The sequence below is a fragment of the Balaenoptera borealis genome (assembly GCF_965194805.1).
Source record: "Balaenoptera borealis genome assembly, chromosome: 17".
Classification (NCBI taxonomy): Eukaryota; Metazoa; Chordata; class Mammalia; order Artiodactyla; family Balaenopteridae; genus Balaenoptera; species Balaenoptera borealis.
Genome location: NC_138876.1, coordinates 36,076,854 through 36,103,319, shown reverse-complemented (window position 1 = coordinate 36,103,319; position 26,466 = coordinate 36,076,854). Strand labels below are relative to the sequence as shown.

Below are 26,466 nucleotides of genomic sequence, written 5' to 3'. Positions count from 1 at the left end.
TCACTACCATCCATCTCCAGAACTTTTTAAATCTGAAAGTGCACCCATTAAACAGCAACTCTGTATTTCTCCACCCACCCCAGCCTCTGGCAACCACCAGTCTACTTTCTGTCTCTATGATTTTATTATTTTAGGTACATCATATGAATGAAATCATACAGTATTTATCTTTTTGTGACTGGCTTATTGAATTGTATCTTTTTATTCAAAAATAAATTTAAGTATAATTTAATATAGATTTAAAAATATTTATTAATATAATACAATAAGTCCACACTAGAGCTCTAGAACTTTCTACCAGCTGCTTTGTGGGCTTTTCCACCTAGATGTCCATAGACATTTTAAATTAAATGTGTCTAAAACTGACTACATCTTTCCACCAACACCTGTCCTCTGTTCTGATTTCCTGTCTCAGTGACTGCACCACCTTGCTGTGGTCCAAGCCTGAAGTATGCAAGTCAGACTCCACTCTCCTTTTCTGTTATCAGGGAGTCATTCCAAAAGGAAGTGGCATAAATTATAACAGACTCATTCTATTTCTTTAAACACTTACGGATTCAGATAAATATAACCACTTAATTTTTCCTCACATGCCTACAAACGTGGGTGGGCAGAAACCATGGTTGTGCTGAGGGTGGATCCCGGTGCATCAGACCGACTGTCATCATAATAGATTGCTCTCCTTTCCCCAGTAGAGTTCTCCTGTGCCTGTATGTTGTCTCTATCACAGAGTACCGGTGGGCTCCCAGCTTTAGGCAGGTGCCTGGTAAAGGTTTTACGATCTCCTGATGGGCCCACACCATCACTGTGCCAGGCCCTGTGCCATGTAGTACATGTATTAACTCCATTAATTTTCACAACGGCTCAGTAAATGTGCAGGCACTGTTATTAGCACACTCATTTTACAAAAGGACACTGAGGCATAGAGAGATTGAACAACTCACCTAAGATCACACTGCTAGTAAGTGACAGAGCCAGGACTCAACACTGGATGAGACATCAGGAGCCCACATTCAACCACTGTGCTACTCTTCTGCCAGTAGAATGGCCTTCTGTTTTCATTCGTCCTTGATTGAATAATTCCTTAAGCACCAGAATCTTCACTATTTAAAAAAAAATTTGACAGAGCCACATCTAGTAATCACTATGGCCATAAAGCATTGAAGTCTTAGGTTTTCTTAAGTGGATAAATATCTTCCACTTCAAAACTTTATTTTTTACTCAAAAAATAATTGTTCTGAATGCAATGTGGTATTTGATTACATCCTGGAACAGAAAAAGGACATTAGTGGAGAAATTGGTGAAATCCAAAGAAAGCCTGTAGTTTAGTTAACAGTATTGTACCAATGTTATTTTCTTAGTTTTGGCAAAAATACCATAGTTATATAAGATGTTAGCATTAGGGAAAGCTGGGTGAAGGTATATGAGAACTATCTGTATTAGCTTTGCAACTTTCTGTAAATCTAAAGTATTTTCCAAAGTAAAAAGTTTTAAAAAATGGTAATTGTTATATCATGAATATTTCTTTATGGACAATCCCTTCTGAAATCTGAGTAGTAATAGTAAAAGCTAAACTTGTACTTATGCTACAATTTTGATTACACTTATGATAAAATGATTTATCCTCTAGACTTTCGTGGCTTTTTCTAGGACTAAAATCAAACTAGTGAAATTTATGTTTTAAAATAGCATATTGGGACTTCCCTGGCAGTCCAGTGGTTAAGACTTCGCCTTCCAATGCAGGGGGTGTGGGTTCGATGCCTGGTCGGGAAGCTAAGATCCTACATGCCTGTGGCTAAAAAACCAAAACATAAAACAGAAGCAGTATTGTAACAAATTCAATAAAGACTTTAAAAATGGTCCACATCAAAAAAAAAAATCTAAAAAAAAATAAAATAGTGTATTAAAATAAATCAGATATAAATATCTCACTTTTCAGAATTACCAAGACTGATTCTTTTCAAAATCATGTCTAACTACACAAAATTCTCTCATTATATAATTAATAACAATCGGACTAGGAAGGCATTCATTTCAGTATTAAAAAATGATAAAATTAGATATTGTAACCTACCAAAAAAAAAAACAAAACCCTGATACAAATTGCTAAAGTATTTAATTTCTGAACCTAGCTGACTTAATCACCAGGATTCCTTCAGTTCCCTGTGCTATAGAGATTTCACTAACAACCCATATTCTGGGTCAGGTGCTGGTCAGTAATGTACTAAATTTAAAGGAAGGGTTTTCTAAGTTTTCATAAAGTGGAAATAATAGTACTGATGATTATAAGGAGGAACATGTTACTATTTAGTGAAGACCTTCCCAGTGTTGTAGCACAGCATGGTGCCTCTGAGGGGTGAGGTACTGAGTCTCTCAGCCCTTGGAGGAGCTGGTAGGGACTGGAGCGGCCAGAGGGCCAGGTTGTTGGAAGTTGGTGTAGTTTGCACAATTGCATTCTAAACTGTTCTGTGCTACATATATTCTTACACTTGAAAGGTGTGTTATAATCATAATGCCATATGTTAAAGTATGTCTTTTATTTTGGTAAATTTTCAGCTCTTCTGCGCCGTGCCACTACATATAAACATCAAAACAAGCTCCAGGAAGCTATAAAAGATTTGAATAAAGTACTGGCTGTTGAACCTGATAATGAGTTGGCCAAAGTAAGTACAGAAAGTGATACCTCACCTAATTCTATAGTTTGCTATTTCTGTATTTATGTTAAAATGATATCAGTCTTGCTGGAAAAGTGATGTTGAGGATTAGGACACAGATTTAAGAAGTAGGTACGAGGAGCTTCAAGATGGCGGAAGAGTAAGACATGGAGATCACCTTCCTTCCCACAAATACATCAGAAATACATCTACATGTGGAACAACTCCTACAGAACACCTACTGAAAGCTGGCAGAAGAACCCAGACCTCCCAAAAGGCAAGAAACTCCCCACGTACCTGGGTAGGGCAAAAGAGAAAAGAAAAAGCGGAGACAAAAGAATAGGAATGGGACCTGCACCATTGGGAGGGAGCTGTAAAGGAGGAAAGGTTTCCAGACACTAGGAAGCCCCTTCACAGGTGGAGACTGTGGGTGGTTGAGGGGGGAAGCTTCGGGGCCACAGAGGAGAGCGCAGCAACAGGGGTGCGGAGGGCAAAGCGGAGAGATTCCCACACAGAGGATCGGTGCTGACCAGCACTCACCAGCCCAAGAGGCTTGTCTGCTCACTGGCCGGGGCAGGTGGGAGCTGGGAGCTGAGGCTCAGGCTTTGGAGGTCGGATCCCAGGGAGAGGACTGGAATTGGCTGCGTTAACACAGCCTGAAGTGGGCTAGTGCGCCACAGCTAGGCCTGTGCCTCTGAGGTGGGAGAGCTGAGTTCAGGACATTGGTCCACCACAGACCTCCCAGCTCCATGTAATATCAAACAGCAAAAATCTCCCAGAGATCTCCATCTCAATGCCAAGACCCAGCTCCACTCAACGACCAGCAAGCAACAGTGCTGGACACCCTATGCCAAACAAGTAGCAAGGCAGGAACACAACCCCACCCATTAGCAGAGAGGCTGCCTAAAATCATAAGGTCACAGACACTCCAAAACACACCACCAGACGCAGACCTGCCCACCAGTAAGATAAGATCCAGCCTCATCCACCAGAACACAGGCACTAGTCCACTCCACTGGGAAGCCTGCACAACCCACTCAGCCAACCATATCCACTGGGGGCAGACGCCAGAAACAATGGGAACTATGAACTGCAGCCTGCGAAAAGGAGACCCCAAACACAGTAAGTTAAGCAAAATGAGAAGATAGAGAAACACACAGCAGATGAAGGAGCAAGGTAAAAACCCACCAGACCAAACAAATGAAGAGGAAATAGGCAGTCTACCTGAAAAAGAATTCAGAATAATGATAGTAAAGATGATCCAAAATCTTGGAAATAGAATGGAGAAAATACAAGAAACGTTTAACAAGGACCTAGAAGAACTAAAGAGCAAACAAACAATGATGAACAACACAATAAATGAAATTAAAAATTCTCTAGAAGGAATCAATAGCAGAATAACTGAGGCAGAAGAACAGATAAGTGACCTGGAAGATAAAATAGTGGAAATAACTACTGCAGAGCAGAATAAAGAAAAAAGAATGAAAAGAATTGAGGACAGTCTCAGAGACCTCTGGGACAAAATTAAATACACCAACATTCGAATTATACAGGTCCCAGAAGAAGAAGAGAAAAACAAAGGGTCTGAGAAAATCTTTGAAGAGATTATAGTTGAAAACTTCTCTAAGATGTGAAAGCAAATAGTCAATCAAGTCCAGGGAGTGCAGACAGTCCCATACAGGATAAATCCAAGGAGAAACACACCAAGACACATATTAATCAAACTATCAAAAATTAAATACAAAGAAAAAATATTAAAAGCAGTAAGGGAAAAGCAACAAATAACCTACAAGGGAATCCCCATAAGGTTAACATCTGATCTTTCAGCAGAAACTCTGCAAGCCAGAAGGGAGTGGCAGGACATATTTAAAGTGATGAAAGGGAAAAACCTACACCCAAGATTACCCAGCAAGGATCTCATTCAGATTCGACGGAGAAATTAAAACCTTTACAGACAAGCAAAACCTAAGAGAATTCAGCACCACCAAACCAGCTTTACAACAAATGCTCAAGGAACTTCTCTAGGCAGGAAACACAGGAGAAGGAAAAGACCTACAATAACAAACCCCAAACAATTAAGAAAATGGTAATAGGAACATACATATCGATAATTACCTTAAATGTAAATGGATTAAGTGCTCCAACCAAAAGACATAGACTGGCTGAATGCATACAAAAACAAGACCTGTACATATGCTGTCTACAAGAGACCCACTTCAGACCTAGGGACACATACAGACTGAAAGGGGATGGAAAAAGATATTCCATGCAAATGGAAATCAAAAGAAAGCTGGAGTAGCAATTCTCATATCAGAAAAAATAGACTTTAAAATAAAGACTATTACAAGAGACAAAGAAGGACACTACATAATGATCAAGGGCTCAATCCAAGAAGAAGATATAACAATTGTAAATATTTATACACCCAATATAGGAGCACCTCAATACATAAGGCAAATGCTAACAGCCATAAAAGGGGAAATCAACAGTAACACAATCATAGTAGGGGACTTTAACACCCCACTTTCACCAATGGACAGATCATCCAAAATGAAACTAAATAAGGAAACACAAGCTTTAAATGATACATTAAACAAGATGGACTTAATTGATATTTATAAGACATTCCATCCAAAAACAAGAGAATAAACTTTCTTCTCAAGTGCTCATGGAACATTCCCCAGGATAGATCATATCTTGGGTCACAAATCAAGCCTTGGTAAATTTAAGAAAATTGAAATCATATCAAGTATCTTTTCCGACCACAATGCTATGAGACTAGATGTTAATTACAGGAAAAAATTTGTAAAAAATACAAACACATGGAGGCTAAACAATACACTACTTAACAGCCAAGAGATCACAGAAGAAATCAAAGAGGAAATCAAAAAGTACCTAGAAACAAATGACAAGGAAAACACAACGCCCCAAAACCTATGGGACGCAGCAAGAGCAGTTCTTAGAGGGAAGTTTATAGCAATACAGTCCTACCTTAAGAAACAAGAAACATCTCGAATAAAAAATCTAACCTTACACCTAAAGTGATTAGACAAAGAAGAACAAAAAAACCCCAAAGTTAGCAGAAGGAAAGAAATCATAAAGATCAGATCAGAAATAAATGAAAAACAAATGAAGGAAACAATAGCAAAAATCAATAAAACTAAAAGCTGGTTCTTTGAGAAGATAGACAAAATTGATAAACCATTAGCCAGACTCATCAAGAAAAAAAGGGAGAAGACTCAAATCAATAGAATTAGAAATGAAAAAGGAGAAGTAACAACTGACACTGCAGAAATACAAAGGATCATGAGAGATTACTACAAGCAACTCTATGCCAATAAAATGGACAACCTGGAAGAAATGGACAAATTCTTAGAAAAGCACAACCTTCTGAGACTGAACCAGGAAGAAATAGAAAATATAAACAGACCAATCACAAGTACTGAAATTGAAACTGTGATTAAAAATCTTCCAACAAAGAAAAGCCCAGGACCACATGGCTTCACAGGAAAATTCTATCACACATTTAGAGAAGAGCTAACACCTCTCCTTCTCAAACTCTTCCAAAATATAGCAGAGGGAGGAACACTCCCAAACTCATTCTATGAGGCCACCATCACCCAGATACCAAAACCAGACAAAGATGTCACAAAGAAAGAAAACTACAGGCCAATATCACTGATGAACATAGATGCAAAAATCCTCAACAAAATACTAGCAAACAGAAACCAATAGCACATTAAAAGGATCATACACCATGATCAAGTGGGGTTTATCCCAGGAATGCAAGGATCCTTCAATATACGCAAATTAATCAATGTGATACACCATATTAACAAATTGAAGAATAAAAACCATATGATCATTTCAATAGATGCAGAAAAAGCTTTAGACAAAATTCAACACTCATTTATGATAAAAACCCTCCAGAAAGTAGGCATAGAGGGAACTTACGTCAACATAATAAAGGCCATATATGACAAACCCACAGCCAACATCGTCCTCAATAGTGAAAAACGGAAACCATTTCCACTAAGATCAGGAACAAGACAAGGTTCCCTACTCTCACCACTATTACTCAACATAGTTTTGGAAGTTTTAGCCACAGCAATCAGAGAAGAAAAAGAAATAAAAGGAATCCAAATCAGAAAAGAAGAAGTAAAGCTGTCACTGTTTGCAGATGACATGATACTATCCATAGAGAATCCTAAAGATGCTAGCAGAAAACTACTAGAGCTAATCAATGAATTTGGTAAAGTAGCAGGATACAAAATTAATGCACAGAAATCTCTTACATTGCTATACAATAATGATGAAAAATCTGAAAGAGAAATTAAGGAAACACTCCCATTTACCATTGCAACAAAAAGAATAAAATACGTAGAAATAAACCTACCTAAGGAGGCAAAAGACTTGTATGCAGAAGACTATAAGACACTGATGAAAGAAATTAAAGATGATACAAACAGATGGAGAGATATACCATGTTCTTGGATTGTAAGAATGAACATTGTGAAAATGACTCTACTACCCCAAGCAATCTACAGATTCAATGCAATCCCTATCAAACTACCACTGGCATTTTTCACAGAACTAGAACTAAAAATTGCAGAATTTGTATGGAAACACAAAAGACCCCATATAGCCAAAGCAATCTTGAGAAAGAAAAATGGAGCTGGAGGAATCAGGCTCCCTGACTTCAGACTGTACTACAACGCTACAGTAATCAAGACAGTATGGTACTGGCACAAAAACAGAAATATAGATCCATGGAACAGGATAGAAAGCCCAGAGATAAACCCACGCACATATGGTCACCTTATTTTTGATAAAGGAGGCAAGAATATACTATGGAGAAAAGACAGCCTCTTCAATAAGTGGTGCTGGGAAAACTGGACAGCTACATGTAAAAGAATGAAATTAGAACACTCCCTAACACCATACACAAAAATAAACCTAAAATGGATTAAGGACCTAAATGTAAGGCTAGACACTATAAAACTCCTAGAGGAAAACATAGGCAGAACACTCTATGACATAAATCACAGCAAGATCCTTTTTGACCCACCTCCTAGAGAAATGGAAATAAAAACAAAAATTAACAAATGGGGCCTAATGAAAATTAAAAGCTTTTGCACAGCAAAGGAAAACATAAACAGGACGAAAAGACAACCCTCAGAATGGGAGAAAATATTTGCAAATGAAGCAACTGACAAAGATTAATCTCCAAAATTTACAAGCAGCTCATGCAGCTCAATATCAAAAAAACAAACAACCCAATCCAAAAATGGGCAGAAGACCTAAATAGACATTTCTCCAAAGAAGATATACAGGTTGCCAACAAACACATGAAAGAATGCTCAATATTATTAATCATTAGAGAAATGCGAATCAAAACTACAATGAGATATCATCTCACACCAGTCAGAATGTCCATCATCAAAAAATCTACAAACAATAAATGCTGGAGAGGGTGTGGAGAAAAGGGAACCCTCTTGCACTGTTGGTGGGAATGTAAATTGATACAGCCACTATGGAGAACAGTATGGAGGTTCCTTAAAAAACTAAAAATAGAACTATCATATGACACAGCAATCCCACTACTGGGCATATACCCTGAGAAAACCATAATTCAAAAAGAGTCATGTATGACAATATTCATTGCAGCTCCATTTACAATAGCTAGGACATGGAAGCAACCTAAGTGTCCATCGACAGATGAATGGATAAAGAATATGTGGCACATATATACAATGGAATATTACTCAGCCATAAAAAGAAACGAAATGGAGTTATTTGCAGTGAGGTGGATGGACCTAGAGTCTGTCATACAGAGTGAAGTAAGTCAGAAAGAGAAAAACAAATACAGTATGCTAACAGACATATATGGAATCTAAAAAAAAAAAAAAGGTCATGAAGAACCTTGGGGCAGGACGGGAATAAAGACGTAGACCTTCTAGAAAATGGACTTGAGGATACGGGGAGGGGGAAGGGGAAGCTGGGACAAAGTGAGAGAGTGGCATGGACATATATACCCTACCAAATGTAAAACCGATAGCTAGTGGGAAGCAGCTGCATAGCGCAGGGAGATCAGCTCGGTGCTTTGTGACCACCTAGAGGGGTGGGATAGGGAGGGTGGGAGGGAGATGCAAGAGGGAAGAGATATGGGGATATATTTATATGTATAGCTGATTCACTGTGTTATAAAGCAGAAACTAACACACCATTGTAAAGCAATTATACTCCAATAAAGATGTTAAAAAAAAAAAAAGAGGTACATCTCAGACACTCCCAGTGTTAACATCTGTTTGAAGTGGAAGAAAGCAGGCTCTTAAATTGTCCAAAATCGTAAACCTACTCCTGAAGGGCAAATAATTTTCTCTTTCCTGAAGCTTTGTAGGCAATTCTTTTCTTTGAGCCAAGTTCAATTTATTATGCAAATGGTGTAGAACTTTCCTAGGTAGGATTAAGCATGAGCTTGATGGCTATAAAAGAGTGTTCATTTCTCAATTTGCATGGTAAGTATAGCATCCCTGACAGTAAACTGACTCAGATGTACACTTAGGGGATCTGTGTTCAAGCCTAAAGAGTAGAGGTAAGTGTCAAGAGCTGTGAAGGGCCTGAGGGTTTACCGTACATGAAAATTAGCAAGGTTGCCTAGAAGAATATACAAGACTCCTGGGTCAGGCACAAAAGACTTTGCTACTCATGGCATGGCAAGCCGATGAGCCTCAAGCTCATGTCCGTTACCCTGGCCCCCAAGTTCCGTGGGGGCAGCAGAAGGCCCAGATAGGTGCTTCACACTTGGTGGGTTTGTGTCACGGCTGAGGAGTCCCAAATTCAGAAAATCCAACACCCATATTTTATAATGGGATACAAGCAAATCTGCCAAACCTCTGTGGCAGAGGGAAACATTATTTTGCTGGAAAACAAACGAACCTTCTCTCCTCTGAAGGGAAATATTCTCTATTTCCCAGGGCTGTTCTCAGTACAGACATCCTTAAAACGATAATCTAGGTCCCTTTCTCCAAGTGCAGACACAGCAGGAAGACAGCTGTCTGTGAACCAGAAAGCAGGCCCTCACCAGAAACCAAATCTGCTAGCACCTTAAACTTGGACTTCCTAGCCTTCAGAACTGAGAAATAAATTCCTGTTGTTATAAATCAAAAAAAAAAAGAAAAGAAAAAAGTCTAGAACAAGGGTGGTTTAGTTCCTCTGCTTACAATATATTCAGAAATATGGGAAACCCATGGAGAACTGTCTTCCACCAATAAGTTGTCACTGTTTCCACATACCTTTCAGGTTATCTAACTCTCTCTGAGAGGCAGCTGATGTCCCTACTGTATCAGCTGCATTTATCAAGTCAGCATTTCAGTGGATTAGGTTTAGGGTGCAGCTTAGGAACACATCTTGACACCATAGTATTTCCTTTTTATAATGCTATGTTCATTAAAAAGTTAGCATTATAATATTCTAAAAGAAAAAAATTGAAACAAGGAAAACCACCTTTAATTTTACTATCCAACATAAGTTCATGTTTACATACTAACTTCAGACCTTAACCAAATGCATTTTTACCTTAACCATATGTAAAGATTAACTCAAAGTGGATCATATACCTTAATATAAAACTTGAAGTATGAAAGTTCTAGAAGAAAACATAAGAGAAAATCTTTATGACCTTGGATGAGACAAATATTCCTTAGGTATGACACAGAGGCATAATCCATAAAAAGTTGATAATTGGGCTTCATCAAAATTAAAAAGTTTTTATTTATTCTATCAGAAGAATAAAAAGACAAGCCATAGACTGGGGAAAAATATTTGCAAATCATGTATCCAACAAAGGGCTGTATCCTGAATATATACAGAACTCTAAAAACTCAATAATAAGAAAACAAACAGGTTGATGAAAAATAAGCAAGATATTTGATCAGACACATCACCAAAAGAGTTATGTGAATGGAAAATAAGCACATGAAAAGATGCTCAATGTCATTAGTCACTAGAGAAACATAAATTAAAACCACAAGAGATAACACTACAAACCTGTTAGACAGCTAAAGTGAAAATGATTGACCATACCAAGTGTTGGTGGGCATGTGGGAGAACTGAAACTTTTGGGAATATAAAATGATCCCACTGCTTTGGAATACAGGTAAAAAGTTAAACAAAATAATCATACGCCTACCGCATAACCCAGTCATTCCACTCCGAGTATTCACCAAGAAAAATACAAGCATAGGTCTATACAAAGATTTAAGCACGAATGTTTATAATGGCTTCATTTGTAATTGCCAAAAACTGAAAACAGCCTAAAATGTCCATCAATAGGTGAATGGATAAACAAATCGTTTTATAAGCATATAATAGAATACTACTGAATGATAAAAGGGAATGAACTAATAGGTTCATAAGACGACATGGATAAATTTCAAAATAATTATGCTAAGTGAAAGAAGCCAGACAAAAAGAGTACATGTAGTATGATTCTACTTATATAAAAAACTAGAAAATGCAAACTAATCTATCGTAACAGAAAGAACAGTGGTTGCAGGGATGAGCAAAAGAGAAGCATAACAAAAAGGAAGAAACGTTTTGTGAATGATGGATATGTTTATTATTACGTCAAAATCTATTAAAACTTGTGCTCTTTAAGTATGTGCAGTTTATGTCAATTATACCTCAGTAAGGTGTTAAACATGAGGAAGGAAGCAAAATGGTTTGATCTATTTTTTAAAATTTCTAGTTGGCATAAAATATTAAAGAACTTTCAACATGACTCTTAAAAAACATGTATAGTATGGTTTAATTTGTATAAAACTAGACATCTCTGTGTGTGTATATGCATACAAATACATCTAGGAAGATGATCATCAGAATGTCAATAGTTTATCTGAGTGGCAGGATTTCAGATGATTTTCTTCATCCTTCTTTTATACTTGTTATGCTTTAAGTTTTTTACAGTGGACATGTATAGTTCTAATCAGAAAAAGCAGTGAAGTTGTTTGAAAAGAAAAATAAAGACCACCATAAGAAGCTTTATCTTAGTTATCTTTATTCACTTTTTAATATCTTCATATTCTTACCTGCAAGAATGGTTATTTTTTTTAACTAAAGGAAAAATTTTTCTTTAATGTGGCGATTATGTTTCAGAAAACCTTGTTAGAGGTTGAAAGAGATCTGAAAAATTCTGAACCTGCATCTGAGACTCAAACCAAAGGGAAAAGGATGGTTATTCAGGAAGTAGAAAACTCAGAAGATGAAAATGAAAAGGACAGTGGAAGAAAACATGAAGATGGCATTGGAGATAAGAGTAAGACATCTTTTCTCTTTGGTTTATGCAAAAAAAAAACCCTATCTTCTTATATGATGAGCTGGCTCAAATTTTCTATTTGTACAGAAATTCTTAGTCTACCAAATTTTTCTAGCCTTTACCTTGTAAGTCCACAAGCAGGTTTTTCCTTCATCTTTTTCTTAATACAGCTCATTTCTTTTTCTTTTCTTTTCTTATTGCGGTATAATTGACTTATAACATTATGTTAGTTTCAGGTGTACAACATAATGATTCAGTATTTGTATATATTGTGAAATTATCACCACGATAAGTCTGGTTAAAATCTTTTTCTTAATACAATCTCCCAAACCCATTTTTCTTCATAATCTGACATCTTTTCTAGTGCTCAATTTAATTCCTGATTATCACCTTTAAACACAAATGGCTGCCTTTGTGACACCAACCATTTGCAAGTTAACCTTATGTCCATCTCTTAGATGATTGTTTTATATATAGCTACTTGGTCAAACAAATATGTTGGCTTCAAAGGGGTTGTTTGCCTAAACATTAATGCACTGTTGGAATGCCCTGTAGCTATGCGTGCCTCTCACATAAATTTTTAAAAAATATGCAATTTCACTTTTGATGTAATTTAAAAAAAAAGAATCTAGACTATATAAAGTTTAATCTTCATAATATAAGACAATGAAAATTACATCAACTTTAAGGGGAAAAAAATCTGCCTTTTCATTTGACCAGGGGGGAAAAGTTTTTCTTTTTTCTTGAGAGCCCCTGAGCAGCTGAGGGGGAAATGTCAGCTTTGAAAATCATTCACTGGTAAAAATCAACTTTAAGTAATTTGACAGAATATTTTAATTTAGAGAAATATAAAATGTTCAAGTCATTCAACTTTAAAGAAAGAACAAGGAGTATAAGTTTTTATTTTTTCGTGGCAAAATACATAGTGTAAAATATATACATCAGCTTAAAATATGATCAGTTAAGCTAGGATAAAGACAAAAGCACAGAAAGGAAGGGGGAGAGAGATGAGGAGGCAGAGTAGAGCACCCAAGAAAGATGGAAAAGAAAGTGAGAGCATCAAAGGGATAAAAAGGAGAATTTAAGGTAAGCAGCTTTTCAAGGATTGAGGCTCACCTTTTTTATCTTCAATTTATTTATTTATTTATTTATTTTTGGCTGTGTTGGGTCTTCGTTGCTGCGGCAACGGGCTTTCTTTAGTTGCGGCAAGCGGGGGCTCCTCTTTGTTGCGGTGCGTGGGCTTCTCATTGCGTCGGCTTCTCTTGTTGCCAGGCATGGGCTCTAGGCACGTGGGCTTCAGTAGCTGTGGCACGTGGGCTCAGTAATTGTGGCTCGTGGGCTCCAGAGTGCAGGCTCAGTAGTTGCAGTGCACGGGCTTAGCTGCTCCACGGCATATGGGATCTTCCCGGACCAGGGATTGAACCCGGGTCCCCTGCATTGGCAGGCGGATTCTTAACCACTGCGCCACCTAGGGAAGTCCCGATTGAGGCTCACCTTTAAGCAAGTTCTGGGAGCAAATGTTTTTCTTATGTTTATATTTAGCTTCAGATAATTAGCCAAGCATCTTACAATTAAAGGAAATCATTTAAAATCTTATCTGGAACAAGATATAATATAAACTGTATCAATTGCTACTATTTTTAAATTATTTTTTAAAATTTACATATAGTAAAAATGGACTTTTTGGTATACAGTTCTAACACGTGTATAATTTCATGTAACAACCACCACCGTCAGGATCCAGAACAATTTTATCACAAATTGTTGGCTAAAAGGAAAGCAAAAAAGAACACCTCCTTTTAGCCAAACCCTTCCCTCACCCCAAGCCTTGGTAGCCGTTGATCTATTCTCTGTTCCTGTAGTTTCACCTTTTCCAGAATGTCATATAAATGGAATCAGAGAGTATATAACCTTTTGAGACTAGCTTCCTTCACTTAGCATAATGTCACTGAGATTCATTCATGTAGTTGCATGTATCTTTGATTTATTCTTTTTTATTACTGAGTAATACACCATTATATGGATATACTGCAGCTTGTTTATCCTTTCATTTGTTCAAGGACATTTGGGTTTTTTCCAGTATTTGGTATTTATGAATAGAGCTGCTATTAATATTCATGCACAGGTTTTTGGGTGAACATACGTTTTCATTTCTCTGGGGTAAATACCAGGAGTGGGACTGCTGGGTCATATGGCAAGTGTATGTTTAACTTTATAAAAAATCTCCAGACTGTTTTTCCAGAATGGCGGTACCATTTTTCATTCCCATTAGCAACACGTGAGAGTTCTAGCTGCTTCACATTCTTGCCAGCATTTGGTATTTTATTTAAAATATTTTTTTAGCCATTTTATTAGGTGTATAGTGGTTTCTCACTGTGGTTTTAATTTGCATTTTACTAATGGCTAGTGATGTTGAACATTTTTTCATGTGCTTATTTGCCATGTCTATATCACTTCTGGTAAAGTATCTGTTGAAATTATTCCACCAGTTTTTAAAGTTGGGTTGTTGCTTTCTTACTGTTGAATTTTGAGAGTTCTTTTTATATTTTTGATACAAGTCCTTTGTTAGATATGAGATCTGCAAATATTTTTTCCCTATTTGTAGCTTTTTTTTTTCTCATTCTTTTATCAGTGTCTTTCACAGAAAAAAAAGGGTGTTAGTTTGGTTAGAGTCCAGTTTATCAAAATTTTTTAATGGACTGGTGATTTGGTGTCATATCTTAATGCTTTGACTAAGCTAAAATCATGAGGATTTTCTCCTATGTTTTCCTTTAAAAGTTCCATAGTTTTATGTTTTACACTTATATACCATTCTGAGTTAATTTTTTTATTGAGATATAATTGACATATAACATTCTATTAGTTTCATGGGTACAACATGATTCAATAGTCGTATATATTGTGAAGTAATCGCCACAATAAGTCTAGTTAACAACCATCACCATACACAGTTACAAAAATTTTTTTCTTGTGATGAGAACCTTTAGGATCTCTTTTAGAAACTTTCAAATATATAATAGAGTATTATTAACTCTAGTCACTATGCTGTACATTACATCCCCATGACTTACTTATTTTATAACTGGAAGTTTGTGCCTTTTGACTCCCTTCACCCATTGCACACGTGTGCACATGTACACACACACACACAGAAACACACACACACAGATACACCTCTGGCAACTATCAATCTGTTCTCTATGAGCTCAGTTTGGTTTTTCTTTTTAGATTCCACATATAAATGAGATCATATGGTGTTTATCTTTCTCTGTCTGACTTATTTCACTTAGCCATACTGAGTTAATTTTTCTATGAAGTGTGAGGATTAGATTGAGTTTCACTTTTTTGCATATGGATGTCCAATTGTTCCAAAACCATTTGATGAAAACTATCCTTATTCCTTTGAACTGCCTTTGCACCTTTGTAAGAAAAAATCAATTGGCCATATTTGTGTAGCCAATAGAATCTAACTCTGGGTTCAGTTCTTTTCCACTGATCTATGTGTCTGTCCCTTTGTCAATACCACACTGTCTTGAGTGCTGTAGTTTTACAGTAAGTCTTAAAATCAGGTAGTGTGATTCCTAAAGCTTAATTTTTCTTTTTCAAAATAGTTTGGCTATTCTAGTTCCTTTGCCTTTCACATAGTTTTAAAATCAGGGTTTTTTCAATTATATTTTATTTTTCACAGGCTGCATTTCTCCTATTTCTCTTAATATTCAGGTATATTCCTTTATTACATAAAATCACTTAACAGTCACATACATTTGATGACTATTTTACCACAAGCCTGTTTGTTATATTACTAAAATCTATATTTCTACTCCCTGCAAAACACAAGGAATTTCCCACTGTATATCACTATAGTATATAGTAGAGTATAATTGGACAGCAAATATGAGGTAGTTAAATCAGTTCTTTTTGATTGGAACTGCATTGAATTTATAGATCAATTTAGGGAAGAAATGACATTGTAACTATATGGATTTTTCCAGTCCATGAACATGGTATATCTCTCCACTTATTTAGGTCTTCTTTGATTTATTTCATTAGTGTTTTTTAAGTTTTCAGCACACAGATACTGCACATACTTTGACAAATTTATACTTAAGTATTTAAATTTTTTGGAGCTATTGTAAAGAATGTTTTTTTAATTTCAGAAAATTGAAAATTGAATTGTTCATTGCTAGAATATAAAAATATCATTTATTTTAAAAAATATGTTGACCTTGTATCTTGCAGTCTTGCTAACTCACTGATAAGTTCCAGGATGCTTTTTGTAGACTCCTTGGAATTTTTTTCATAGACAATTACATGGTCTGCAGATAAGAACAGTTTTATTTCTTTAATTTCCAATCTATACCTCTTTTCTTTCTCTTTCTTACTTTATTGCACTGGCTAAGGGCTACGGTGTTGAATAAAAATGGTGAGAGTGAACATCCATGAGCTTTGTTCTTAATCTTAGAGGGCAAGCATTCAATCTTCCATCATTAAGTTTTCTGTTAACTGTGGGTTTTTGAGAGATGGGCTTCATCAAATTAAGGAAGTAACTTTCTATTTCTACATGACTGCGACTTTTTATCTCAAATTGATGTGAACTTTTCAAATACTTTTTCTGCAGCAATTGATTTGATCATGTGGTTTTTCTTCTGTAATCTGTTAGTATATTGGATTATGTTGATTGATTTTCAAAAGTTGAGCTAGCCTTGAATTCTTGGGATAAACCCCATCGATCATCATGTATTATTCTTTTCATATATTACTGGATTTTGTCTGTTATTATCTTGTTGAGGATTTTTGCGTCTATATTCATGAGAGAAATTGGACTATAATTTTTCTTTTTTTTTGTACTGTACATGTCTGGTTTTGGTATCAGGGTAATGGCAACGTCAGAAAAGTTGGGAGCTGGGATGTGCTTCCACCACTTCTATTTTCTGGAAGAGATTGTGTGGAATTGATATTACTTCTTTAAAAATTTGGTAGAATTTGCCAGTGAAATCATCTGGGCCTGGAGGTTCTTTTGTGAAAGATTTAAAATTACAAATTTAATTTCTTTAATAGACATACAACGGTTTAGGTTATCTGTTTTTTTCTTGGGTGAATCCTGAGTTTAGTAGTTTTAAGAAATTGGTCCATTTCATCCAGATTGTTGAATTTATAAGCACAGTTCATAGTACTCCCTTATTATAGCTTTAATGTCTGATTGATCTGTAGTGATATCCTCTCTTCCTGATAGTGGCGATTTGTGTTTTCTCTCTTTTTTGTTTGTCATTCTGGTTTGAGGTTTATCAATGTTATTGATTTTTTCAAATGTTTCATTGAATTTTCTCTGCTTTTTTTTTTTTTAACATCTTTATGGAGTATAATTGCTTTACAATGGTGTGTTAGTTTCTGCTTTATAACACAGTGAATCAGCTATACATATACATATATCTGCATATCTCTTCCCTCTTGCGTCTCCCTCCCACCCTCCCTAGCCCACCCCTCTAGGTGGTCACAAAGCACCAAGTTGATCTCCCTGTGCTATGCAGCTGCTTCCCACTAGTTATCGATTTTATATTTGGTAGTGTATATATGTCCATGCCACTCTCTCACTTTGTCCCAGCTTACCCTTCCCCCACCCCCATGTCTTCAAATCCATTCTCTAGTAGGGCTGCGTCTTTATTCCTGTCCTGCCACTAGGTTCTTAATAACCATTTTTTTTTTTTTAGATTCCATATATTTGTGTTAGCATACGGTATTTGTTTTTCTCTTTCTGACTTACTTCACTCTATATGACAGACTCTAGGTCCATCCACCTCACTACAAATAACTCAATTTTGTTTCTTTTTATGACTGAGTAATATTCCATTGTATATATGTGCCACATCTTCTTTATCCATTCATCTGTCGATGGACACTTAGGTTGCTTCCATGTCCTGGCTATTGTAAATAGAGCTGCAATGAACATTGTCATACATGACTCTTTTTGAATTACGGTTTTCTTAGGGTATATGCCCAGTAGTGGGATTGCTGGGTCGTATGGTAGTTCTATTTTTAGTTTTTTAAGGAACCTCCATACTGTTCTCCATAGTGGCTGTATCAATTTACATTCCCACCAACAGTGCAAGAGGGTTCCCTTTTCTCCACACCCTCTCCAGCATTTATTGTTTGTAGATTTTTCAATGATGGCTATTCTGACCGGTGTGAGGTGATACAATACCTCATTGTAGTTTTGATTTGCATTTCTCTAATGATTAATAATATTGAGCATTCTTTCATGTGTTTGTTAGAAATCTGTATATCTTCTTTGGAGAAATGTCTATCTAGGTCTTCTGCCCATTTTTGGATTGGGTTGTTTGTTTTTTTGATATTGAGCTGCATGAGCTGCTTGTAAATTTTGGAGATTAATCCTTTGTCAGTTGCTTCATTTGCAAATATTTTCTCCCATTCTGAGGGTTGTCTTTTCCTCTTGTTTATGTTTTCCTTTGCTGTGCAAAAGCTTTTAATTTTCATTAGGCCCCATCTGTTTATTTTTGTTTTTATTTCCATTTCTCTAGGAGGTGGGTCAAAAAGGATCTTGCTGTGATTTATGTCATAGAGTGTTCTGCCTGTGTTTTCCTCTAAGAGTTTTATAGTGTCTGGCCTTACATTTAGGTCTTTAATCCATTTTGAGTTTATTTTTGTGTATGGTGTTAGGGAGTGTTCTAATTTCATTTTTTTTTTTACATGTAGCTGTCCAGTTTCCCAGCACCACTTATTGAAGAGGCTATCTTTTCTCCTTTGTATATTCTTCCTCCGTTATGAAAGATAAGGTGACCATATGTGCGTGGGTTTATCTCTGGGCTTTCTATCCTGTTCCATTGATCTATATTTCTGTTTTTGTGTCAGTACCATACTGTCTTGATTACTGTAGCTTTGTAGTATAGTCTGAAGTCCAGGAGCCTGATTCCTCCAGCTCCGTTTTTCTTTCTCAAAATTGCTTTGGCTATTTGGGGTCTTTTGTGTTTCCATACAAATTGTGCAATTTTTTGTTCTGTTTCTCTGAAAAATGCCAGTGGTAGTTTGATAGGGATTGCATTGAATCTGTAGATTGCTTTGGTAGTATAGTCATTTTCACAATGTTGATTCTTCCAATCCAAGAACATGGTATATCTCTCCATATATTTGTATCATCTTTAATCTCTTTCATCAGTGTCTTATAGTTTTCTGCATACAGGTCTTTTGTCTCCTTAAGTAGGTTTATTCCTAGGTATTTTATTCTCTTGTTTCCATGGCAAATGGGAGTGTTTCCTTAATTTCTCTTTCAGATTTTTCATCATTAGTGTATAGGAATGCAAGAGATTTCTGTGCATTAATTTTGTATCCTGCTACTTTACCAAATTCATCGATTAGCTCTAGCAGTTTTCTGGTAGCATCTTTAGGATTCTCTATGGATAGTATCATGTCATCTGCAAACAGTGACAGCTTTACTTCTTCTTTTCCAATTTGTATTCCTTTAATTTCTTTTTCTTCTCTGATTGCCGTGGTTAAAACTTCCAAAACTATGTTGAATAATAGTGGTGAGAGTGGGCAACCTTGTCTTGTTCCTGATCTTAGTGGAAACGGTTTCAGTTTTTCACTATCGAGGACGACGTTGGCTCTGGGTTTGTCATGTATGGCCTTTATTATGTTGAGATAAGTTCCCTCTATGCCTACTTTCTGGAGGATTTTTATCATAAATGCGTGTTGAATTTTGTCGAAAGCTTTTTCTGCATCTATTGAGATGATCACATGGTTTTTCTCCTTCAATTTGTTAATATGGTGTATCACATTGATTGATTTGCGTATATAGAAGAATCCTTGCATTCCTGGGATAACCCCACTTGATCATGGTGTACGATCCTTTTAATGTGCTGTTGGATTCTGTTTGCTAGTATTTTGTTGAGGATTTTTGCATCTATGTTCATCAGTGATATTGGCCTGTAGTTTTCTTTCTTTGTGACATCTTTGTCTGGTTTTGGTATCTGGGTGATGGTGGCTTCATAGAATGAGTTGGGGAGTGTTCCTCCCTCTGCTATATTTTGGAAGAGTTTGAGAAGGATAGGTGTTAGCTCTTCTCTAAATGTTTTGTAGAATTTTCCTGTGAAGCCATGTGGTCCTGGGCTTTTGTTTGTTGGAAGATTTTTAATCACAGTTTCAATTTCAGTGCTTGTGATTGGTCTGTTTTTATTTTCTATCTCTTCCTGGTTCAGTCTCAGAAGGTTGTGCTTTTGTAAGAATTTGTCCAGTTTTTCCAGGTTGTCCATTTTATTGGCATATAGTTGCTGTAATAATCTCTCATGATCCTTTGTATTTCTGCAGTGTCAGTGGTTACTTCTCCTTTTTCATTTCTAATTCTATTGATTTGAGTCTTCTACCTTTTTTTCTAGATGAGTCTGGCTAATGGTTTATCAATTTTGTTTATCTTCTCAAAGAACCAGCTTTTAGTTTTATTGATCTTTGCTATAGTTTCCTTCATTTCTTTTTCATTTATTTCTGATCTGATCTTTATGATTTCTTTCCTTCTGCTAACTTTGGGGTTTTTATGTTCTTCCTCTAATCGCTTTAGTTGTAAAGTTAGGTTCATTTGAGATGTTCCTTGTTTCTTAAGGTAGTATTGTATTGCTATAAACTTCCCTCTTAGTACTGATTTTGCTGCATCCCATAGGTTTAGTTTTGTCGTGTTTTCATTGTCATTTGTGTCTAGGTATTTTTTGATTTCCTCTTTGATTTCTTCAGTGATCTCTTGGGTATTAAGTAGTGTATTGTTTAGCCCCCATGTGTTTGTATTTGTTACAGATTTTTTCCTGTAATTGATATCTAGTCTCATAGCGTTGTGGTCAGAAAAGATATTTGATACGATTTCAATTTTCTTAAATTTACCAAGGCTTGATTTGTGACCCAAGATATGATCTATCCTGGAGAATGTTCCATGAGCACTTGAGAAGAAAGCGTATTCTGTTGTTTTTGGATGGAATGTCCTATAATATCAATTAAGTCCACCTTGTTTAATGTATCATTTAAAGCTAGTGTTTCTTTATTTAGTTTCATTTTGGATGATCTGTCCATTGGTGAAAGAGGGGTGATAAAGTCCCCTACTATGATTGTCTTACTGTCAGTTTCCCCTTTTATGGCTGTTAGCATTTGCCTTATGTATTGAGGTGCTCCTATGTTGGGTGCATAAATATTTATAATTGTTATATCTTCTTCTTGGCTTGAGCCCTTGATCATTATGTAGTGTCCTTCTTTGTCTCTGGTAATAGTCTTTATTTTAAAGTCTATTTTGTCTGATATGAGAATTGCTACTCCAGCTTACTTTTGATTTCCATTTGCATGGAATATCTTTTTCCATCCCCTTTCAGTCTGTATGTGTCCCTAGGTCTGAAGTGGGTCTCTTGTAGACAACATATGTACAGGTCTTGTTTTTGTATGCATTCAGCCAGTCTATGTCTTTTGGTTGGAGCACTTAATCCATTTACATTTAAGGTAATTATCGATATGTATGTTCCTATTACCATTTTCTGAATTTGTGTGTTTGTTATTGTAGGTCTTTCCTTTCTCCTGTGTTTCCTGCCTAGAGAAGTTCCTTGAGCATTTGTTGTAAAGCTGGTTTGGTGGTGCTGAATTCTCTTAGCTTTTGTTTGTCTGCAAAGATTTTAATTTCTCCATTAAATCTGAATGAGATCCTTGCTGGGTAGAGTAATCTTGACTGTAGGTTTTTCCCTTTCATCACTTTAAATATGTCCTGCCACTCCCTTCTGGCTTGCAGAGTTTCTGCTGAAAGATCAGCGGTTAACCTTATGGGGATTTCCTTGTATGTTATTTTTTGCTTTTAATATTTTTCCTTTGTATTTAATTTTTGATAGTTTGATTAATATGTGTCCTGGCGTGTTTCTCCTTGGATTTAGTCTGTATGGGATTCTCTGCACTCCCTGGACTTGATTAACTTTTCCTTTCCCATGTTAGGGAAGTTTTCAACTATAATCTCTTCAAAGATTTTCTCAGTCGTTTTCTTTTTCTCTTGTTCTTCTGGGACCCCTATAATTCGATTGTTGGTGTGTTTAATGTTGTCCCAGAGGTCTCTGAGACTGTCCTTAATTCTTTTCATTCTTTTTTCTTTATTCTGCTCTGAAGTAGTTATTTCCACTCTTTTATCTTCCATGTAACTTATCCATTCTTCTGCCTCCGTTGTTCTGCTATTGATTCCTTCTAGAGAATTTTTAATTTCATTTATTGTGTTGTTCATCATTGTTTGTTTGCTCTTTAGTTCTTCTAGGTCCTTGTTAAACGTTTCTTGTATTTTCTCCATTCTATTTCCAATATTTTGGATCATCTTTAGTATCAATACTCTGAATTCTTTTTCAGGTAGACTGCCTATTTCTTCTTCTTTTGTTTGGTCTGGTGGGTTTTTACCTCGCTCCTTCATCTGCTGTGTGTTTCTCTGTCTTCTCATTTTGCTTAACTTACTGTGTTTGAGGTCTCCTTTTCACAGGCTGCCGGTTCGTAATTCCCGTTGTTTTTGGTGTCTGCCCTCAGTGGCTAAGGTTGGTTCAGTGGGTTCTGTAGGCTTCCTGGTGGAGGGGACTGGTGCCTGTGTTCTGGTGGATGAGGCTGGATCTTGTCTTTCTAGTGGGCAGCTCCACATCTGGTGGTGTGTTTTAGGGTGTCTGTGACATTATGATTTTAGGCAGCCTTTCTGCTAGTGGGTGCGGTTGTGTTCCATCTTGGCATAGGGTGTACAGCACTGGAGTTTGCTGGTCGTTGAGTGGAGCTGGGTCTTGGCGCTGAGATGGAGATCTCTGGGTGATTTTTGCTGTTTGATATTACATGGAGCTGGGAGGTCTCTGGTGGACCAATGTCCTGAACTCAGCTCTCCCACCTCAGAGGCACAGGCCTGACACACGGCCAGAGCACCAAGATCTTGTCATCCACACGGCTCAGGATAAAAGGGAGAATAAAGGAAAGAAAAAAATAAAATAAAATAAAGTAAAATAAAATAAAGTTGTTAAAATAAAAAATAATTATTAAAAATAAAAAACAATTAAAAAGTAAAAAAAGAAAAAAAAGAGGCAAAGAAAGAAAGAAGAGAGCAACCAAACCAGAAAACAAATCCACGAATGATAAGAAGCGCTAAAACCCATAGTTAAAAAAAAAAAAAAAAAAAAGGGCAGTCAGAACCCTAGGACAAATGGTAAAAGCAAAGCTGTACAGACAAAATTACACACAGAAGCATACACATACAAACTCACAAAAAGAGAAAAACGAAAAGTATATATATATTGTTGCTCCCAAAGTCCACTGCCTCAGTTTGGGATGATTTGTTGTCTATTCAGGTATTCCACAGATGCAGGGTACATCAAGTTGATTGTGCAGATTTAATCCGCTGCTCCTGAGGCTGCTGGGAGAGATTTCCCTTTCTCTTCTTTGTTCGCACAGCTCCAAGGGTTCAGCTTTGGATTTGGCTCTGCCTCTCCATGTAGGTCGCCTGAGGGCACCTGTTCTTCGCTCAGACAGGATGGGGTTAAAGGAGCAGCTGATTAGGGGGCTCTGGCTCACTCAGGCCAGGGGAATGGAGGGGTACGGAATGCGGGGCGAGCCTGCAGCGGCAGAGGCCGGCATGACGTTGCAACAGCCTGAGTCATGCTGTGTGTTCCCCTGGGGAAGTTGTCCCTGGATCACGGGACCCTGGCAGTGGTGGACTGCACAGGCTCCTGGGAGGGGAGGTGTGGATAGTGACCTGTGTTTGCACACAGGCTTCTTGGTGGCTGCAGCAGCAGCCTTAGCGTCTCATGCCTGTCTCTGGGGTCCGCGCTGATAGCCGCAGCTCATGCCCATCTCTGGAGCTTGTTTTGGCGGTACTCTGAATCACCTCTCCTTGTGCATCGTGAAACAACAAGGCAAGAAAAAGTCTCTTGCCTCTTTGGCAGCTCCAGACTTTTCCCCCCAGACTCCCTCCCGGCTAGTTGTGGGGCACTAGCCCCCTTCAGGCTGTGTTCACGCAGCCAACCCCAGTCCCCTCCCTGGGATCCAACCTCCAAAGCCCGAGCCTCAGCTCCCAGCCCCCACCTGTCCCGGTGGGTGAGCAGACAAGCCTGTCAGGCTGGTGAATGCTGGTCGGCACTGATCCTATGTGCGGGAATCTCTCCCCTTTGCCCTCCGCACCCGTTGCTGCACTCTCCTCCGTGGCTCCGAAGCTCCCCCTCTCCACCACCCGCAGTCTCTGCCAACAAAGGGGCTTCCTAGTGTGTGGAACTTTTCTTCCTTCACAGCTCCCTCCCACTGGTGCCGGTCGCATCCCTATTTTTTGTCTCTGTTTTTTCTTTTTTCTTTTGCCCTACCCAGGTACGTGGGGGAGTCCCTTGCCTTTTGGGAGGTCTGAGGTCTTCTGCCAGTGTTCAGTAGTTGTTCTGTAGGAGTTGTTCCACATGTAGATGTATTTCTGATGTATTTGTGGGGAGGAAGGTGATCTCTACGTCTTACTCTTTTGCCATCTTGAAGGTCTCCTCCCTTCTCTGCTTTTTTATCTTTTTCAGTTTCATTGATTTCTGCTCTTTATCATTTCCTTCTTTTTGTTTGTTATGGGTTTATTTTCTCCTCTTTCTCTAAGATAGTTTCTCAAATTGAAGCTTAGAATGTTGATTTGAAACTTTTTTCCCTAACATAAGCATTTGACGCTATGCTTTCTTCTAAGTGTGGCATTAGCTGCATCCCATACATTTTGATATGTTGTATTCTCATTGTCATTCAATTGGAAATATTTTCTAATTTCCTTCAAGGCTCCCTCTTTGACCCATATGGCATATTTAGTTTCCAAATTTTTGAGACATCAGTAATCTTTCTGTTATTGATTTAAAGTTTACCTCCGTGTTATACAGTAGAAACTAACACACCATTGTAAAGCAGTTATACTCCAATAAAGATGTTAAAATTTTTTTTTTAATAAAAAAATTTTAAAAAGAATGGAAATAAAAAAAATAAAAATAAAAAAACATAAAATTTACCTCCGTTAAGGTCAGAGAATACACTTTGTGTTACATTATTACTTTCAAATTTGTTGAGGCTTTTTTTTATGACATAGGATATATTATTTCTTGATGAATATTCCATGTGCACTTGAAAAGAATGTTATTCTGCTATTTTTTGGTGGAGTGTTTTATAAATGTCAATTAAGTTGGTTGATGGTGCTGCTTAGTTCTTTATCCTTGCTGATTTTGTTTGCTTGTTATATTCCTTACTTTTATATTCCTTATTGAGGAGTATTGTTGTCTACAGTTGTGGATTTGTCCATTTCTCTTTTTAGTTCTACCAGTTTTTGCTTCATGTGTCTTGAGGCTCTGTTGTTAGAAATATTCACGTTTAGGATTTCTGTGACTTGTTGGTCAGTTGATCCTTTTATCATTACATAATGTTTCTCTATCTTTGGTAATTTTACTTGCTTTTAAGTCTGCTTTGTCTGACAGTAATATAGCTATTTCAGCTCTCTTTGGATTAATATTTTTACAGTATATATTTTCCTAGGCTTTTACTTTAACCTACCTATATAATTAAGGTGGTTTTCTATTAGACAGTAAATAGTTGGGTCTTGTTTTTAATCTTACTAACTCTTGTCTTATAACTGGTATATGTACACCAGTTACAATTAATTAAGTATTGATGTTTGTAGTAGGTCTAACATTGTATTATTTGTTTTTCTGTTTCTTCCCTCTGTTTTTTGTTCAACTTTTTTTCTTTTATACCTTCTTTTGGGTTATTTAAATATTGTTTAGTTTTACATTTTAATATATTGATTGTGTTTTTTTACTGTGTTTCTTTGTACATTCTTTTAGTGGTCCCACTAGGAATTTATATATACATACTTAACTTTCCACATTTTACTTAGAATTAATATTTTACCACTTCCAGTGGAATGTAAAAAAAAAAAAAAAAACTTACCACCAAATCAGTCCCTTTATCCACTGTCTTTATGTTGTAATCATATGTGTTATATCTACGTTCATTGGAAATCCCATTAGACAATGTTATACTTTCTGCTTTCAACCTCTCTACATTTTTTAAAGAATTTAAGAGGAGAATAAAACAGTATTTTATTTACTCATTTATCATTTCTATTGTTCTTCCTTCATTCCTAATGGTACAAGTTTCTTCCTGCTATCATTTCCTTTACATATGAAGTATTTCCTTTAGCATTTCTTTTAAAGAATGTCTGCTAGAGATGAATTCTCTTAGTTTTCCTTCACTGAGGATGTCTTTATTTCACCTTCATTTCTGAAGGATATTTTTGTGAGATATAGAATTATGGTTTGACAGTTCTTTCTTTCAGCGTTTTAAACATTTTGCCCTGCTGCCTTCTGTCCTTCATGATTCTGATGAGAAATCCATTGTTATTCAAATTGTTGTTCCCCTATATTTGATGCATTGTTTTTCTCTGGATGCTTTCAAGACTTTTTCCTTTGTTTTTATTTTTTAGCAGTTTGATTATGATATGTCTTGATGTGCATT

General features: G+C 36.7%; 1 protein-coding gene across 4 annotated transcripts in view; it reads left to right on the top strand.

Annotated features, from left to right (window-relative positions):
• SPAG1 (sperm associated antigen 1) overlaps nt 1–26,466 on the top strand; it is a 94,078-nt gene that overhangs the window by 25,438 nt on the left and 42,174 nt on the right. For all 4 annotated transcript variants that reach the window (XM_082364267.1, XM_082364268.1, XM_082364269.1 and 1 more), the window contains 2 exons: nt 2,557–2,663; nt 11,811–11,970. In XM_082364267.1, coding sequence (XP_082220393.1) covers nt 2,557–2,663; nt 11,811–11,970 — 267 coding nt within the window. The remainder of the gene's footprint in view (nt 1–2,556; nt 2,664–11,810; nt 11,971–26,466) is intronic.